This window comes from Semicossyphus pulcher, unplaced genomic scaffold (assembly GCF_022749685.1).
Source record: "Semicossyphus pulcher isolate SPU_LCO1_2020_fin unplaced genomic scaffold, fSemPul1.0.p SCAF_9, whole genome shotgun sequence".
Taxonomy (NCBI): domain Eukaryota; kingdom Metazoa; phylum Chordata; class Actinopteri; order Labriformes; family Labridae; genus Semicossyphus; species Semicossyphus pulcher.
In genome coordinates, this window is record NW_027211770.1 from 21404453 (window position 1) to 21422081 (window position 17629).

General features: G+C 40.9%; 2 protein-coding genes across 3 annotated transcripts; both read left to right on the forward strand.

The window, feature by feature from the left end:
- Window positions 1-602: 602 nt before the first annotated feature.
- On the forward strand, window positions 603-9221 carry znf384b (zinc finger protein 384 b). 2 transcript variants are annotated; one of them, XM_069656973.1, is made up of 11 exons: window positions 603-788; window positions 1976-2043; window positions 2190-2412; window positions 2902-3015; window positions 4858-5012; window positions 5091-5182; window positions 5894-6118; window positions 7172-7339; window positions 7467-7545; window positions 7657-7815; window positions 7953-9221. In XM_069656973.1, exons 2-11 carry the CDS (start codon window positions 1978-1980, stop codon window positions 8304-8306), a joined length of 1635 nt encoding a protein of 544 aa, XP_069513074.1. In that variant the 5' UTR covers window positions 603-788; window positions 1976-1977; the 3' UTR covers window positions 8307-9221. The 2 variants fall into 2 exon arrangements, with proteins under 2 accessions (XP_069513074.1, XP_069513075.1); XM_069656974.1 differs by lacking the exon at window positions 5894-6118.
- Window positions 9222-9983: 762 nt separating this feature from the next.
- On the forward strand, window positions 9984-17523 carry gnl1 (guanine nucleotide binding protein-like 1). Its single transcript, XM_069657033.1, has 12 exons — window positions 9984-10176; window positions 11324-11468; window positions 12019-12155; window positions 12276-12427; window positions 13796-13867; window positions 14381-14573; window positions 14760-14858; window positions 14997-15179; window positions 15427-15605; window positions 15936-16122; window positions 16892-17032; window positions 17134-17523. The coding sequence occupies exons 1-12, from the start codon at window positions 10104-10106 to the stop codon at window positions 17394-17396; spliced, it is 1824 nt and encodes a 607-aa protein (XP_069513134.1). The 5' UTR covers window positions 9984-10103; the 3' UTR covers window positions 17397-17523.
- The last annotated feature ends 106 nt before the right edge of the window (window positions 17524-17629 follow it).

Below are 17629 nucleotides of genomic sequence, written 5' to 3' on the forward strand. Positions count from 1 at the left end.
GATTGCGAGAGCTGGGGGTTCCCTGGCAGGTAAATCTATGCCTGCTTGGACCCCTGGGGCTTTTGTAGGCTCCTCAGGTAATCCATCTATGTTGTAAAGGTGACATGGATTTATAGGAATACTAAAATTCATTTGAGTGAAGAAATAAAATAGTTTAAGGCATGCATTAGTCATTTGGCACACATCTTTAATGCCAAGGGGAAAACATTTATTTGAATACATGGATTAAAAAAATAATGGGAATGTTTGGCGAAAATTTAGCAATATAAGGGAATATTGATAATAAGAGAGAAAAATGTGGCAGTTAAATCTCTTTTTTCATGACCCTGACAACTATCAGACTCTGTTACTTCTGACAGCGCATGAATGCAGCATTATGACTTGAAGCTCAAACGTAACAGTTAACCCGAACAGTCATTTTCAGATGAAGTTCAAGTCTATAAAATTTCACAGTTTTACTGCTATTACACCGATACAAATTGACTGACCGAGAAAAATGTTAGATTAATATATTTTACAAAATAAACAACATTTTACAGTCCATCAGTAACAGGAAGTGACATCACAACACACACTTCTTTGTCTGACGACCTTATCCGGAGGAAGTGAAGCTTTAGCCGAGGCAGCTGCTTCACCGAAGAAAAAAAAAAACTAAAAAAAAAAAAAAAAACCAAAGAGGGGGAAAAAAACTTCACTGGTTTGCAGGAATTTGTACCGATAGGAAAACTATTTCCAAGTTGTCCCGGCCCACGGGAGTTCCGGGGAGAGAGACAGAGTCGTCGTTACCGGTAAACACCACTATCCTTCATGCACTCGGGAGTAATTTTGGGTAGATTTGCATGACTCCGCTGCCGTCTCTCCGCCCGTCTCCACAGCCGGAAGTCTGTGAGGATGGTCTATTGGTTTTTTTCTCTTCGCTTCAGTTTTTTTATCCTTTGGTTTTTTTTGCTTTGCTTGTTATTTTTTTCCCAAGCAGGAGGGCACTACAGACACACTGTGCTGTCTGCTCGCTGACTGTGTTAATCAGCACGTCGGGCCTGATGAAGTCAAGATGCAAGGAGCCGAAATGGAGTCCTTGTGTTTAGCCACGACTTATTGTACACACTATATATATAATTTGGAACATTTCATAAAGTTAGCGATATTTGGTGTTCTGTAATACATTTACCGCAATGTGAGTCTGTTGAGTTAACTTTAATATGAGCTAAAAAGTTGAACCTGACTGTATACACCGAAAAATTGAGGTCAATAAAGTATGTTGGCGCTCAAAACCATTAAAGTCATACTGTACATTTGCGTTGCAGTTAAGAAATCTAAACATTACATAATGTAACCGTTGTCATGAACAAGTTGGGAGCATAATCTTAAATTTATATGTAGAAAGCCTTAATCGTAGACCACATTTTTGTTTTATTTTAAATAACATATTAATAGCCAAAGTTGCATAACATAATAACAGTCATACAATTCCTCTATTCAGCTTGTCATTTCCATTTATCTCCTTTTTTAATTGAACAAGTCCCAAGGCTGCATTACCAACCTGAGCTTCTCTGTGTTGCAATTAGTTTGCCTTTTATGTGTCCCAACAAGCTGTCATAATTTTAGCTGTCACTAATTTGATTGCAATTTGGTCATTTGCAATGTTGTGTTATGTAATGTTATTGTAAAATATGCATCACTAAAGCCCAGTATCATACATGCAAAGGGACCTACAATATTTCATCTAATACTTCCCTTTGATGCCTGTTATTTTTAGAATAAATTGTTTCCAATTCAATTATTTTAAGCAGGAGAATCGAGTCAAGGCAGAAACCTTTAAAAATCAATTTCTCTTTTAAATCTTTATATTTTTAAGAGATGTGATGCTCTGTCTTTGTATTATTGGTTTACTATTTTAATGAAGGCAAATTAACCATGAGGAGATCTGAGGAGGTAATTACAGTGATTCATTGTTGCTGTTTTTATGTCATTGCAGAAATGATGGAAGACTCTCATTTTAATTCCTCATATTTCTGGTCTGCAATCCCCACTGTATCAGGACAGGTACGTCTGGATAACAAATCAAGAATATGTAGTTTCTTAATAATTGATGCGTTCAAGAAGTACCTTTTATGAGGAGTGTTTTGTGAATACAAGAAAAGGGCCAACCAGTATACTCATTCAAATTAAAATCTTCTCTCTTCTGGCAGATTGAGAATGCTATGTTCCTGAACAAGGTGAAAGAGCAACAGGAAAAAAATGCCTCCTTCTCTCCTTCTCCTGCATCCCACTACCAAACAGCTCTCCTCACCATCCCCACTCTTGGGACAAAGACAGATGGAGGAGGGCAGGCTGGTAGTCTTGCACACCTCCACCCTCCTCACAGCACACAGAACATGCTGCCTGTCCCCTCAACGGGCATCATGACAGCAGGTGAGTTTGTGTCTGCGTGATGAAGCCTCTGGTTCTCTCTCAGCGGGAGACTGTTCGTGTTTATTCCATGATACATTTTACATCATGTCAAACAAAAGTAAAGTTTCAAATCAGAAGAACATCAAAGGTTAAAGCTGGATTAAAAACTCATACATTAAGATCTGAATACCAGTGATGTATGATACGGTTAAGGGTATGGAAAAAATGAAATCCGAGTCACATGGACCTCAAAGCTGCACAGAGCAAGAGCCAGTAGAACAACTGTTTCTCAATTCATGCTACCTCAGGGCTTCTACAAATAATGGAAAAGTAGTGCTGTTCTATCATACTCTGGTGTAGCACTTTCTTAACACTACAAGGTTAAAGCATGGCATAGACTGAAACAGTACATTATCCAAACTAAATACCAACTATTGTCTGTAGCTGCCTTTGTAATCTGTTGAGTCTGACCAGTGCCCTGTCTTCTTCTTTGTGTCACTTTCTATGAAGCCGGTCTGGTCATCACTACTCCTCAGGGAACGTTGGTGTCGCCCACCTCGTCTCAGTCGTTCGTCTCTGGTCATCCAGCAACAACCATGATTGTTTCAGCACTCCATTCGACAGGTAAAACACACATGATTACATGCATAATACATGAAATTCTCAGTTATGTTTCTGTAATGTAAGACCATGATGGAATTTATATAAAGGGTTGCTGTGGCTCAGAAAGTGGAGTTTTAACGTCCACTAATAGATCAGTGCGCCTGTCAAACAACTTGGGCAAGATACTGTGTACTCAAATTGCTCCTGAAGGTATAACAGTGATCGAAATACTGGGCAGAGCAATATAAGTGCACTCCATTCATTTTTTTCTTGAGCACATCTGCAGCCACTCTTACTGTAATTATTGAGGCTGGCTAAAACCAGCATTTTTACCTTTTGCTTATGTTGGACCAATGTTTTGAGGCTACAAGGATGAGCAGACCCAAAAACAAATTTGAAGTATTTTGACTCAAGACTTTAGAGACCCAAAAAAATCAATTTATTCTGCAACACAAAATGTTGTTTCAGAGATTTGGAACATGATCGAACCAGTTGTCTTTTCCAAGAGTCATTTTCACTCTGCACAGGCTGCGAGAGGAGAGAAAATAAAACCAGATTTGATTCAGATCGCTTTGATGCAATGTCTGAGTTAGGAATCCAGTCGAACACTTTTCTTCAAAGCACAGACGGTGATAAGAAATAACAAAGCAACAAAACCAAAAAAATATCAGCAGCTCATGATTGAATTTCTTATCCAGACTGTGCCAGCAACTTATTGTACTGCACCTTTTAAATGAATCAGTTCTCATGTGTAGCGTAAATCGGTCGATTAATTATTTAATAATTAATTAGACTAGTCATAGAATGCCTGCACTCTATATTGACGGGAAGTTAACTTTAACTTTAATTAAAAGACTTAACCTATCATAGGTATTTAACAGGGCACCAAGGAAGATTGCTAAGCAATTCAAAAGTAGGAAGCTGAATCATCTTCATCTTCACCCCCCTTTTTCTGGCTGGGGTGAAGTCTGTGGCAGTTTTGCCAGACGTCGTTTCGGGAGTGTCTTTTGTGCAAAGTCTTAAAGGTTGCTGGATTCGGCTTCTTCAACACGTTCAGTGCCGCACGGGATAAGCACGGTGATACTGGCGGCGTTCTGTGGCCCAGTACACAATAAGGCCGTTCTTGACGGCTCAGGACTTCAGGAGAGGTTCAGGCTGCGTGAGCTGACAGCAGAACCTGGGACAGGCCATGTGGCCAGGGGGGGAAGAGAACTCAGAGGAGTCAGGAACAAGAGCGACAGGAGAAGAAAAGGAGACGAAGAAGAAGAAATAAACGAGAGGAAGTTGCTTAGAGCTTTATAATCTTGGGACCAGAGGGGTCTGGTCTCTGTGGTCCCTCTCTAGCCACACCCATCAGGAGAAGGCTCTGAGATTGAGATTATTTATTTTAAAGAATTAAAATCAATAATGCCTACTTCACATATTTAATTCTTCCATATTTAAAAGTTGGGCTCCGTCAACTACAGAACGATACCAAACACTTGATTTTAATTGTTGAATAAAACCTGTTGAAAAGGGATTAAATGAACTAAACACTTAAACAACAAGGTTGATGGCAACATCCATTATGACGACAAATAGTATATACCTGTACACGTCTGCATATGCACAGGTAAACCTTTCTGCACATCACATGAATGGATCAAATGATCTCACGTGTCCACATGTGGTCTTCCTTTGTGAGCAGACAGACATGAGGAGGAGGTGTGATCAGGATGAGGCTTGCTTATAAAATATTGGTATCTTCGTGCTTTCTTACTTATTCAAAACACAAGACTTTAGCTGCATTCTTGCAAACCCCTGCTGCTGCTCTCTTCAGGATTATTATTTCCTTTCAACCTGCTGCTGTTGACCCTGTTGTAGACAAAAAAGAAGGCGATGGGACGCCCCATGTGGTCGTGATGCCAGCGCCCTCCAAGCGAGGCAGAAAGAAGAAGACAGCCCTGTCCAGGGTGGGTGCTATGGGTGGAACAGGAAATGAAACGCTCATACTGGCTCATCTGACAGCCGGCGGACAGGTAAGAAAATTCAGATTCAGAATGGGAAATCAGATACAACACATAAAGCTGATGATATAACTTTGAATATTGTTTCAGGTGGCGTCTTTGCAGCATCATACTGTAGACCCATACGACCTGTCAAATGAAGAGGAAGAACACGGCCAAAAGGATAGCACTAAAACATACAGGTACAGTGTCAAACCTGCATCTGTTATTTCTCCTCGCTCTAGCTGTGGAATGCAAGCACCCCTGTTGCTTTGTGTCCTGTGAAAATCAGCATAGAGATGTCCAGCTTGTGTAGATAAACTAGACCGGCTGGATTTAAGCATCTGATGCACACACAGACACGCTCCTCTAAAGTCTCTTCACTGCATGATGTGGCAGAACATGCCTGCTTCTGTAGAGGACAGTTGATTCCTTCTCTTTATGTATTTGAGATACAAATGCATCAGCGCTTCATAAACGCTCTCTCTGCCTCTGCCTCTACATATGAATGCTATCTGGCCTCTACTTTCCTCTTCGTCTTTGTTTAGCATGCTGTTGGAGATGTAAACTCAAGCACTCTGGTGCCCTACTCTTTCATTTTTTGTGGTATCTACGAACCTTTCCCCGTCAGTTTTCACTGATTTCTCCCTTTTCCTCGTCTCCTACATTTGATTAACCCCCCCTCCTTCCTTTCTTCCTCCTGTCTGCATTGATTTATCTTACATGATCCATTTTTCCTTTTATTGTAAGTTTCATTTTCTGTCATATCTTATTTCTTTCTGTGTGTCGGTGCTTTATTCCCGTCTCCTTTCCTTCCTTCTCTTCTGTTCCCTTTTCTGTACATGTGTCCCTCTCCTCTTCCTTCTTGTTCTATCCATCCCGTCCCCCCCATTTCTGTGTCTCTCCGCCTGTAGGTGCCGGATGTGTGCGGCGACCTTCCTCAGTAAGTCTGACATGCAGATCCACTCCAAGTCGCACACAGAGGCCAAACCTCACAAGTGTCCTCACTGCGCCAAGTCATTCGCCAACTCCAGCTACCTGGCCCAGCACATCCGCATCCACAGCGGGGCCAAGCCTTACACCTGCTCCTACTGCCAGAAATCTTTCAGGCAGCTCAGTCACTTACAGCAGCACACACGGTACTGCAGACCCCCATTCCCTGTTACAGACCCCGTACCTCCTGTCCTTTTAACTTATCCTGCAGTGACTTTTTGAAGCCCAGACTCCTGTCTTCTTCTTTTGTCTTCCTCTGGGGAAGAGGTTGGAGTGGTGTGCAGATGCATTTTTCACTGCCATGTAGATGTTGGCATGCTACCAGTTCCATCCAGAAGTGACCTTTTCAGAAAAGTGGAATTCAAATTACATCTTTTTAAATTCAGGCTTTGTCCGTAATACGTTTTTCCATAATTTATACCATAATCAGAATGGCCATTTGAAATGCATGGAGCTCTGTTCTATTAATTGATACAATGAGGATAATTCATCCGTTCTTTCTGTTTTCATTAGTGTGTGTGCTTCTCTCTGTGCAGCTTTTTTCAGCTTTCTTTTGTCTGCATGTCCTGTCATTTCTTCTGCCAGCGCTTCTTCAACACACGCAACACACACAGATTTAGAAATACATGTTGTGATGCAGACTTTGTTCCATTGTGCTTTCCCATTCAGCCTATTGTGTTATTGTTTGGTATACTTCCTCGTCAATGTCCTTTCTTACTTTCTCATTTGAATGGCGATGTGCTATAGAAATCCCTTGTCGCCATGCTCTGCTTTCCTGCTCTCTGCACTCATTTTGCAGTTATTCTGTTGCTGTTTTTTTTTTTGGCTGTTATCAAATCATTTACAGTCATTTCTGGAGGCATGTCGATCTAAATGGATGCATCTATAAAACCTAAATTTGAATTTGTCTTAATTATACATCCAAACCTTCCAGAGTGGAAGGATTGGCCTACAAAGGACAAAATCAATATTTACCAATTTGCTTTGTTACTTTGTGATTGTGTTAAACTGTTGTAGGTTTATAAATTATACAAAATATTTGTTGTCTTAAGTATTTTAGTGCTCTAATCTGCCCAGGACTTTCTTTCTGATCAATTGAGCAATCACTTTGAACTATGTGTAAACCCCAGTATCATTTTTTTCCCCAGTATACCATTACAACCTGTTCCCTCTCTCACTCTCCTCTCTCCCCTCATCAGGAACCACACAGAGTCGAAGCCTCACAAGTGTCCCCATTGTACCAAGTCATTTGCCAACTCCAGCTACCTGGCCCAGCATGTCCGCATCCACACCGGAGTGAAACCCTACTCCTGCTCCTACTGCCAAAAGAGCTTCAGACAGCTCAGTCACCTTCAGCAGCACAACAGGTAAGTGAATCACAGGTCTTGGGTTTCTCATTTGCCTCAGTGGCTCTCTGGGAAGGTTAGATCACCGTGAAAGTGCAAGGAGCCTCTGTATGTACATGGATGTGTGTGTTTGTGTTTCTTTATTCAGGATTCACACAGGAGATCGGCCGTACAAGTGCTCCCATCCGGGCTGTGAGAAGTCATTCACGCAACTGTCAAATTTACAGGTGTGAACAAATGTAGTATAATTCTCATATATGTGTATGTATTATTAGCTGTATCATAGAGGACTTTTCTGGGCTTTAAAACTTTTTTTCTCAATTACCATTCTCTCTTAGTCCCATCGGCGTCAACACAACAAGGACAAGCCCTTCAAGTGCACCAACTGCAATAAAGGATACGGAGATTCAGCGAGTCTGGAGGTGCACATGTCCACACATACGGTCAAACATGCTAAGATCTACTCGTGTGGACTCTGCAACCGCACTTATACCTCAGTAAGACAAACTTCTATTTCTAATGAGCATTTCTGTTTGAACCACTATGAACCGCCTCTCTGTCGTCATATGACAGGCAGCTGCTTTACACCTTGTAGTCATGTGTTTCCCCTCTACCTGTCCTCCTTTCATCTCAGGAGACGTATTTGGTGAAACACATGGAGAAACACAACCCAGACCAGTTGACTGCACCATCAGCGCAGCAGCAACAACAGAACCAAAACCAGGCCCAGGGCCAGGTAGAGAGCTCAGACGGAGGCTCAAGCCGAGCTGGGAGCGGAGGAGCAGGAGGGGGCCAGCAGGGGCAGAGCCAGAGCAACTACCCCCAGACGGAAACCATTTCCTGTCCATTCGACCTGCACCAGTACAAGACGGTGTCTGCCAGTGACATCCAGTACAAACCCATCAGTGTAGCTGACATTACATCCCACAAGGACCTCTGTCTTACTGTGTCAGCGTCCACCATTCAAGTGGAGCACCTCAACTCTTAAAGGTGCTGAAAGGAGGGAGTTTGGGGGATGGAGCGGTTAAAAATTAATTCAAGAAATGGAGGATGGAGAGTCCAAGGATTAAAGCAATAATACAATGATGAAAGAACTTTGAAACACACAAATGACTGTGCCTGAACAATGGTTTGAGAACAGACAGGACAAACAATATGGTGACCCAGTATACTGAAGACTATAATTTTGTTTATTTTTTAGTATGTTTATGTTTCTCTGCCTTTGTTTTCTGTTTCTTAGCTGTCCTGTCTGTATAGAAAATGCATGTAAAGGCTGCAATAAAGTATCTTTCAGTCCATCACAGTGATGGTTTTATGGTGAGGAAGAGACTCAAACAGAGACAGCTCTTTTCTATTGTTTTATCTCTTCCTGCTCTTCCAAATACTGTGGCCACATCAGTTTATGGCCTCTCTGGTGAAGACAATTGGCAGTTGACTGTGAAGGTAAATTTTTCTACTTTCGTACAGAGACCTTCCTTTTTTTTTACGTAAGTATGAAAACCTCTGCAATGTTGTAAAATACTTGCCTGCAATGACTTCTTTTAAACCATAAAAGGGATATAGAGGTTATTTCCCATTTCAGGAAAGAAAAAAAAAATCAATTGAGTGTATAAAGGTGTGTACCTGTTTATAAAGTATGATTGCTCCTTTATGATGATGAGGTAATCCATATAACCTATTTAGACCCATTCACAAGGAATCAGGTTGACATTTGGGGAGATGAGTCTGTTCACTTTTCATGTAATCCTATTGTACTGCTTTGTGTGTATGTCCTAAAAGTAATGTTATCAGAATGTGATCTTGCTATCATATTTCCATAATGACAATGTTTGTAACTTCTTTATGCACATGCTGACACGTCTGAAAATTTTCTTTTGTTTTTTTCAGCTTAAAATACAATACACCCTCAGAAATGTTCCTCAATTGGGATTTTTAAATTTCAGTCTATTTTTAAATGTTTTTTTCCCAATGCACCATGTTGACTTTATGTTGGAAAATTGACCAAGAGCTATTACTAAAATGTGTTTATCTGCTGATTATTTCCTCAATTTAATTTTAGCGTAATAATTTGGTTTATGAAGTCTAATGAAAATGCAGTAAAAAAAGCCCATGAATATTTAAAATCAAAACATATAGAGAATTACCAATTAAGCTATTTCTTGATTGTGAAAATAATTCGTTATTTACCACAATAGTTAAAGCTTCAAATTTATTACATGTTACCTGTAATAAATTTGAAGCTTTAACCTCGTTTTTTGTCAAGAGAAAATATCAGTTGCATATTGAAGATATAAAACACCTTGAAAACAGAAGTATTAGCTTCTGTTATGTTACGTACAATGGTCTTAATGTTGCTACTGTGTACGCAGGTTTATTTATTGTTTTATGCATGTCTGCTCTGCTGGAATGTGCAAATTTGTGAGGTGTTTACAAAAGTGGACTGTACCATTACAGCGGAGGGGTTTAATGTCAGTGTAGCCAACATTTTCTTAGTACCCGTTTATTAAAATAATACTAGAAGTGAAGCCGTTTACTCGACGTCAAGCTCTTTCTTAGTAAGACCAATCTAAATATAGCCAAAATTATCTAAAACCTTAAACAGTTTGTGAACGCTGAATAGTGGTGTCGTCCACCATTCTCTGCAGTCTGCAGTGGATATGGCGTCACTAAAAAGTGTAGGAGTCGAGAAACTTCACCCATGTAAATAACGTCAATAAGACAGCTTTGTGGCAGAGTGTATATAGCATTACAGAGCTAAAATATATTTACCAGCTTATTTTGAAGTATGCCCAGGAAAAAGCCATTTAGCAACAAACAGAAGAAGAAACAGCTACAAGTCAAACGGGAGAGAAAGAGAGGTAACTACCAGAGCTGTTAGCGTTATCATGCTAGTGTTTAGCAGTTAGCTAACGGTTTGTGCTCCACAGCTAAATGTGGCGTTAGTGAAGCAGCTAACTGTTTCGGTTCACGTTTAAGTGTTAGATTACGTAAGATTTTCAAGTAGTGCATCAGCCCACTTATTTAGCCTGTAAAAGAAACCTCCATGTTGTTTTTTTAGCTAGCTGCAATAACAAGCAGTGTAATATAACTTGACGAGTGAGAATAGTGTAACAGAATATCTCAGTCATACGCATTTTTCAAGTTACCAAAGCGTTAAAATGGCATGAGCATCATTTTTAACCCTTGAAAAGATAAGATAGGCTGCTTACCTAGCAGGAAAATGGGGATGTTGTACTGTTACCTACAAATCAATTTCAAATAACTCTTATTGGTGATGACATCTTTGTTCAAAGATTGTTGTCTCAGAAAGTATATTCATGAATGAGCCGGCACAGGGCACTGTCATCAAAGATCATTGAATTCCTAAATACTTTCAGGTTGTTTGTGCGACTGAGAGTTGTTTAATTCCCTTACATTTCAGCGAAATTCTGAGATACTCTTGAACAAGTAAACCGGTTTGACCTTTATATTGATTTTTATTAGTTAGAAACATTAAGTCAGATCAAATCATAAGCTGGTTTATACCTTCATCAGTTCAGGGGGGCATTGAAGAGTAAGTGTACTCATGCCATAAAGTTCAAGAAAGTTGTCCAAATCAAGCATTTATATATATATATATCCATCCCTCCATTGAAAAAGTGTGTATTGGTTTTGGATTTAAGGACACATTAAGGAATGCGACCTTGTCTTGGTTGTCTCTCAGTCGGAAGGTTGGTGGTTCGATCCCTGACTGCTACAGCCACATGTTGAAGTGTCCTTGGGCAAGACACTGAACCCCAAATTGCATAGCTATCGGGTATGAATGTGCAAATATCTGATTGGAGATTTGCACTTAGGCCTTTGCCATCAGTGTGTTAATGTGTATGAAGGGGTGAATGTGACGTAGTGTAAAAGCAGCTTTGAGTGATCCGAAGACTAGAAAAGCGCGAAGTAAGTACAGTCCATTTAATGTTTAAGTGTATGGCTGTTTGACTGTGACCCCTAAACTTTGCCACTGACCTTCAGGTGACACAGGTTCTGGACCGAGCAGCCGCAATGCCAGTGTGGAGCGAGGAGATCGACAGTCGGACACCTCAGACAGTGAGACCACCGATATTAGGAGAATAAATCAGCAGCCCTTCAGCAGAGAAGGTAGATATGACCCTAACAGGTGAGTTTTCAGTATGAATAGTAATACACACTGTGAAGTACTTTAATTAACAGTATTGGTATTTGTTAGTGGCGAGATCCATTTACAAACTCAGTGGTGACCACCACTTTGCAGTCATGCCCCTTATGCTATGGAACAATGTCGCACTCTCCCTTTTTCAGCCCCTTCCCTACACTCATTTAAAACACAACTCTAAACATACTTTTATTTTTTGGAAGTGTCTATTTGAAGTTTGACCTCTTGCCTCTTTCACATAATTTTCTGTCATTGTTTCGGTTGTGTTTGTGATGTTTTGATATGTTTATGTAATTTTCTTCTATATTTTTTGTTTTTATCACTAAACAGCATTTTGGTGAATTTCTGTTGTTAAATGAACTTGTTCCAGTGATTACTTGTTATCATGCATTGCCCTGAGCTCAAGCATGATGGTTGAATTATCAAGAAGGAGGCTACTGAATGATAAGTGATTAGAGCAAAACCTCAGAGCGTGCAGGTGAAAAGAAAAAGTCAATTTTTTTGACACTTCACTTAATGGCTTTAACTGCTCCAGGTTCCGACTGCACTTTGAGAAAGAGAGTAAAGAAGAGGTGGAAAAGAGGAAGAAGTTGGCCAGGGAGAAGGTGCTGCAGCTCGTCTCAGACAAAGAACTCGAGACCAACATCAACGACATCTACCCCTCAGAGAAAGGTCTGGCCGTTTTTAATGCTTTCCACATGACAGTCTCAGAATAAGCCAAACAGATGAGCAGAGTAGGTTAATGGAGTGGGTCACTGCTTGACACACTGAAACTTGATTATCCACTGCCAGGTCTTGGTTTCCCACGACGGCCGTCCTGGAATTATGAGATGACACGAGAGAACCTGCTGAGGAAAGAGGAGAAGTCATACAGAGACTACTTGGATGACCTGCACTCAAGAAACCCACCTGGCTCACTCAGCCACTTTGAGCACAATCTGGAGGTACATTTTAAAGGAAGGGCGTTTTGACCATCAAAGTGCCTGTGCATTATGTTTTATTGAGTCATCTGTCCATCTGTCTGTCTATCCCTCTATCATGAATGTAAAAACCCACAAATGTCTTGAGGGTATTTCTTCAAATATGTCAAAAATGTCCACTTGTATTTAAGGATGAAGTGATTAGGCCTTGATGGTGAAAGGTCTCTGTGACCTTGTGTTCTTCACTTTGTCTTGAACGCATTATTTTCATCGGTTCTCTGTACCCCTCTGTTAAAAATGTGTCTTCGCAAAGGCAGCATGTTTCTCAATGGAATCTTTAACTTCAGCTGTGCTTTATAACTTTATATTGAAATCCCTAAACATCCCTCAGTAAATACATTATCTGAGTCTTGACTGCCATGATGAATAGCCCAGCTTAATTTGAGTCCAGCAAGTGAAAATTCAATCCATTGTTCTAATAAACCCCCCCAGCAAGTAATGCAACACAAGTCAGACCTCATTGATTTACTTAACCTGCATTAGTCCACACATTCCCTCTCTGGTGTCCATACTTGCTTTGGACCCTTTGCTGCTCTCAGTATTAATGATTACAGAAGGATTAGTATGCAGACATTGACTCATCTTTGTCACATGAACCAGCTCAGACTGCAGCACCCTTTTCTATACAAAATAAGTATTTATGAATCCTGTTGAGCTTTAAACAGCAGACACGACGTGAAGTAATGTTGCTTGTTAATGAGATTCTCGTAAACTGATGATTATCCAGCAGAACTTTTTCTGCCACTAGCCAGACATAACATTTGTGGCTGTCCTCGGGTGTGTAACTCCAAACTTAACATGACGTGAATATTGCTTTGTGGTAGAGTTAGATCCTCTTTATGGTCTTTTTTTATACCTGTTTAATGTCGGGTGTTCTCCTCAGGGGACAAAGTACCATCATATCTTACATGCAGTGATATTGCCTAGTTTTGCTCATGCTGTGAAAGTGATAACACTATTTTTTAGAATTGAAAAACCTGCAGATCATTAAATTTCAAAGCCTGGGCTGAGCTCAGGAGGCACATCACTGCAGAAGTAGTGCTTTAGCAGCTGGTGGTGTGATAAGTGACTCTTAGTAATCTAGAGATGATGGCTTTTTAAGTGCAGGCGAGGCTCAAAATGATGGAAGAAAAACGTATTTGAATAATCGACTTCTTTAAACAGGTTGCTTTGCCTGTTGGATGGAAGTTAGTTTTAAAAGTGTTAAGATAAAACATCCTGATAACCTTTCATGCTGTGTAAGGAATTGAATTGTGCATTCACAGGCATTACTTTTTTATGTTCACAGAATGAAACCTCACCACAGTACATCTCCATTTTACTCTCTTTTAGACATGGAGGCAGCTATGGAGAGTGTTAGAAATGTCAGATGTCATCCTGCTTATCGTGGACATAAGGCACCCGGTAGGTGATCAGAAGCCTGCAGAAGGAATCAGACCACTAGATGGAGACAACAAGTCAACTTCCATCTGGATATCTGCCATGGCCTTTATTATTTATCAGCTTATTAACCTGTTTCATTTTCAGATTTTACATGTTTTTGCAATTTGGAAACTAAACTAAAATAATTGTTGGTTTTAGTTTCAGAAAAAGTATGACTTCCTGATGCATTCATGTACTGCTGTTTTTAAGATGTGCCATTGTGATTTTATTCCACGTTACAATCCAACTCTGTTCTAAAATAAGGCATCAGCTCCTGACATACTTATTCTAACGACCAAGAAGTCAGATATACTTTATGTAAACTCTATAAGTTTTCTTCATTTAGATTTTCAGTATTAACATAGAGTTTAACACAACACTACTTGCCTTGTTCATATTAATTATTATTAATTATTAATTAAAGGGTTTGATCTATTGGTGCATATCTTGAAAATGAATATTTTAACAAGGGGTGTCATCGTGTAACCCACCCAGGTGCTGCAGTTCCCTCCTGCCATGTACAACTACATCACAGGAGAGCTCCAGAAGCAGGTGATCATGGTGTTGAACAAAGCCGACCTGTGTCCTCCCCCACTGGTGATCGCCTGGAAACACTACATGACCTCCCAGTTCCCCCACCTGCAAATAGTCTGCTTCACCTCCCACCCTGGGCAGCCCTACAGCACAGGTGAGTAGAGGGAGGGTAAGAGGTGGGGGGAATAGGAAGAAGTATCACAAATGGAAATGACATCCGCCACAGATTGGAATTGAAGTTAGCCTTCTGTACACTGGATTTAAGAGCGATAACACCAGAGTAACCTGACTGGTTCTCGGTGAGTAAAGATTAAGTGTCTGCCTGTCTTCTGCTCTGCAGTGCTCCAGAAGAAGAGGATGAGGAGAAAGGCTGCCTGGAATCACGCTGGAGGTCTTATAGATATCCTGAAGGCCTGTCAGGAGATCACAGCAGGGAGAGGTGGGATTCTGTCCACTATTTATCTTTCACACTCACAATAATAATATGTGCATCTGTCAGTTTTACACTCTCTGAACTTGACTCCTTGCACATGCACAGTTGTGTTCATTCTCTAACTGTAACTTCTTGTTTTCAAAGTTGACCTGGCCAGCTGGGAGCAGAAGATTCATAGAGATGCTGTTGCTGAGCGGCTGGATGGGGAGCGGCCAGATGAAGGAGCCGAATCGGTGCTGGTGGAGCATCAAAGTGACAGTGCTATGGACATGAGCAGCCCATCCCAGGAGCGCTACAAAGACGGGGTTCTCACACTGGGCTGCATAGGTAGAGTTTTCTAAAAGAAAGTAGACCCTGTAGTCATTGGAAAGAAGTGCCAAAAGTTTCTGAAAGTTTTTTTATTTCCTTTATAAAGTGATTGCATCAAAATAGTTTATCTGGGAACTATATTATCATTTAGTTACATGTGATTTGAACAGAGAAAACAAAGTCTAATGTCAAACTTAAACTGTATTAGACCATCATTTTTACGTATTAAAGTCTCATCTTAAACCTTTTCTCTTCCCATTAACAGGCTTTCCAAATGTGGGTAAGTCATCTGTTATAAACAGCCTGGTGGGGAGGAAGGTGGTCAGCGTGTCTCGAACCCCAGGCCACACCAAATACTTCCAGACCTACTACCTCACCCAGACAGTGAAACTGTGCGACTGCCCAGGACTGGTTTTCCCCTCGCGCGTCGATAAACAGTTACAGGTACAAGCTCACTTTAGCGTGCTCGAGAGCAGATGTGACTCTGGGTTTTCTTGCCTGTTCAGGCTCACTAGAAATTTAATTGTGTTGAACAGCACGCTCGCACAGTTCTGGGAAAGAGAATTATTGATTTAGTACAATCCCGCTTGTTGCTGCTTGCAAAGACTGTTGAGGAATTCCAGAGTAGTTTTGTGTGATAGCTGAACTCTACAAACTTTGGATACTAACATTCAATTTTTAAAACTGAATTTTGGCCTTTGTTTGATTTGAAATATTGATCTTTTTCCTTCATACTCTTCTCTTTTATCTTTGCCTTTGTTCTATTTTCTTTAGATTCTGGCAGGCATTTACCCGGTGTCTCAGCTGCAGGAGCCCTACAGCTCTGTTGGTTATCTGTGTGAAAGAACCCCTTTCCTTTCTGTGCTGAAGCTCAAACATCCCAGTCTGCTGGAGAACAAACCCCACCAAGGAAACGAAGGGTCTGAGGATCTCAGCTGGACTGCTTGGGATGTGTGTGAGGGTAAGCCAATTCTCAGTGATATTTACCATCTAATGTGTTTGAGAAACACTTCCCTTCATAGGCATCCAAGACGTGGCTCATTATCGAATTATAAAATATTTAATTTGTTATGATTTATGAGTATATAACCCAATATAACCCAGTCACGCAAAGAGGAAAAAGAAATTTGCGGCCAATCAAAAGTCAGTGGCGCATTGAGTGTATACAATATATCAATATAGTGGACGAGTAACTGTACATATACTGTGTAAACATGTAAAAAGTCCTGTTAAAAAGGTTAGAAGCATTACTGTTTTTGTCACGTCCGTCATTTTGCAAGGAATGTCGCCTCAATAGTGCACAGCCTGACCTCACGAGCCGAAAACGCCTTTTACCCCGTCTACACGTCTTCTAAAAGACTTCACCCTGGCCTGAGTTTTACAAAAGATCAATTTTCTGTGACTTAAAACAACGTTTGTTTTGTGGACAAAACGCTAAAACGCAGCGAAAAAGCTACATTTTGAAAAATACCTATGTATGTGCAGACATGGCCTAAGACTCGGCAACCAAGCCCAATGAGCTATGTTAGCCTAATTAGCTAATTGTAATCAGCAGTGTACCATGTATCGATGTGTTTTGGCCCATGGCACAGAGGAATTAGCTGTACTATTCTTGTAATTTGTTGGCTATCAGTAAGTACATCACCAGACCTTTACTTTAATTATGACAAATAACATGATATACCAATGTGTCATTAACATTAAAATACACCATATTTTTTGTCCTTTAGCTTGGGCAGAGAGGAGAGGCTATAAGACAGCAAAAGCAGCTCGTAATGATGTGTACCGTGCAGCTAACAGTCTCCTGCGGTTGGCGATTGATGGCAGATTGTGTCTCTGCCTGCGGCCACCTGGCTACAGCTGCCTGAGAGGTAAAAGATGACTAATCATTTTAGCTTTAGGTACATCTGTAAAATTTAAACAGCGGGTGGGTATAAATAATTGAATCATGGGATTGTTTATCGCCCCACAGAGCATTGGGAGAATCACCCAGACTTGCCGGAGATAATGACTCTCCAAGGACGGGCAACCGAGGAGGAAGGAGCCGGAGAGAGGGACGATGACGATGACGGAGAGTCCAGCACGGAGCCTGAGGAGGAGAGAGACCGGGACGCAGATGATGATGAGGATGGAGATGATGAAGATGAGGGGTTTGGACGAAGAGGGAAGGACGATAAGCCTTCTGGCTTCACTGTCAACATGTACAACGTCCTTCGGGAAAATGAGTGCGAGTGATAACAGAGGGATAGACGAGCTGGAAGACATAAGTTGTCCCTCTTCCCTGAGTTTTTCCCCGTTTACCCCAGTGCAATTTTCATTCCTTTTCCCCAAATCTGCATTCCTTCTCATTCTTTCCTGCATCTCCGCTCCTCATGTCATTAATTCAACCTGCTCCCTTCTCCCTATTATATACAGAGCATATTCATCTATCCATGCTGTGCCTCTGCTCTGCTTCTTCATTCATGAAG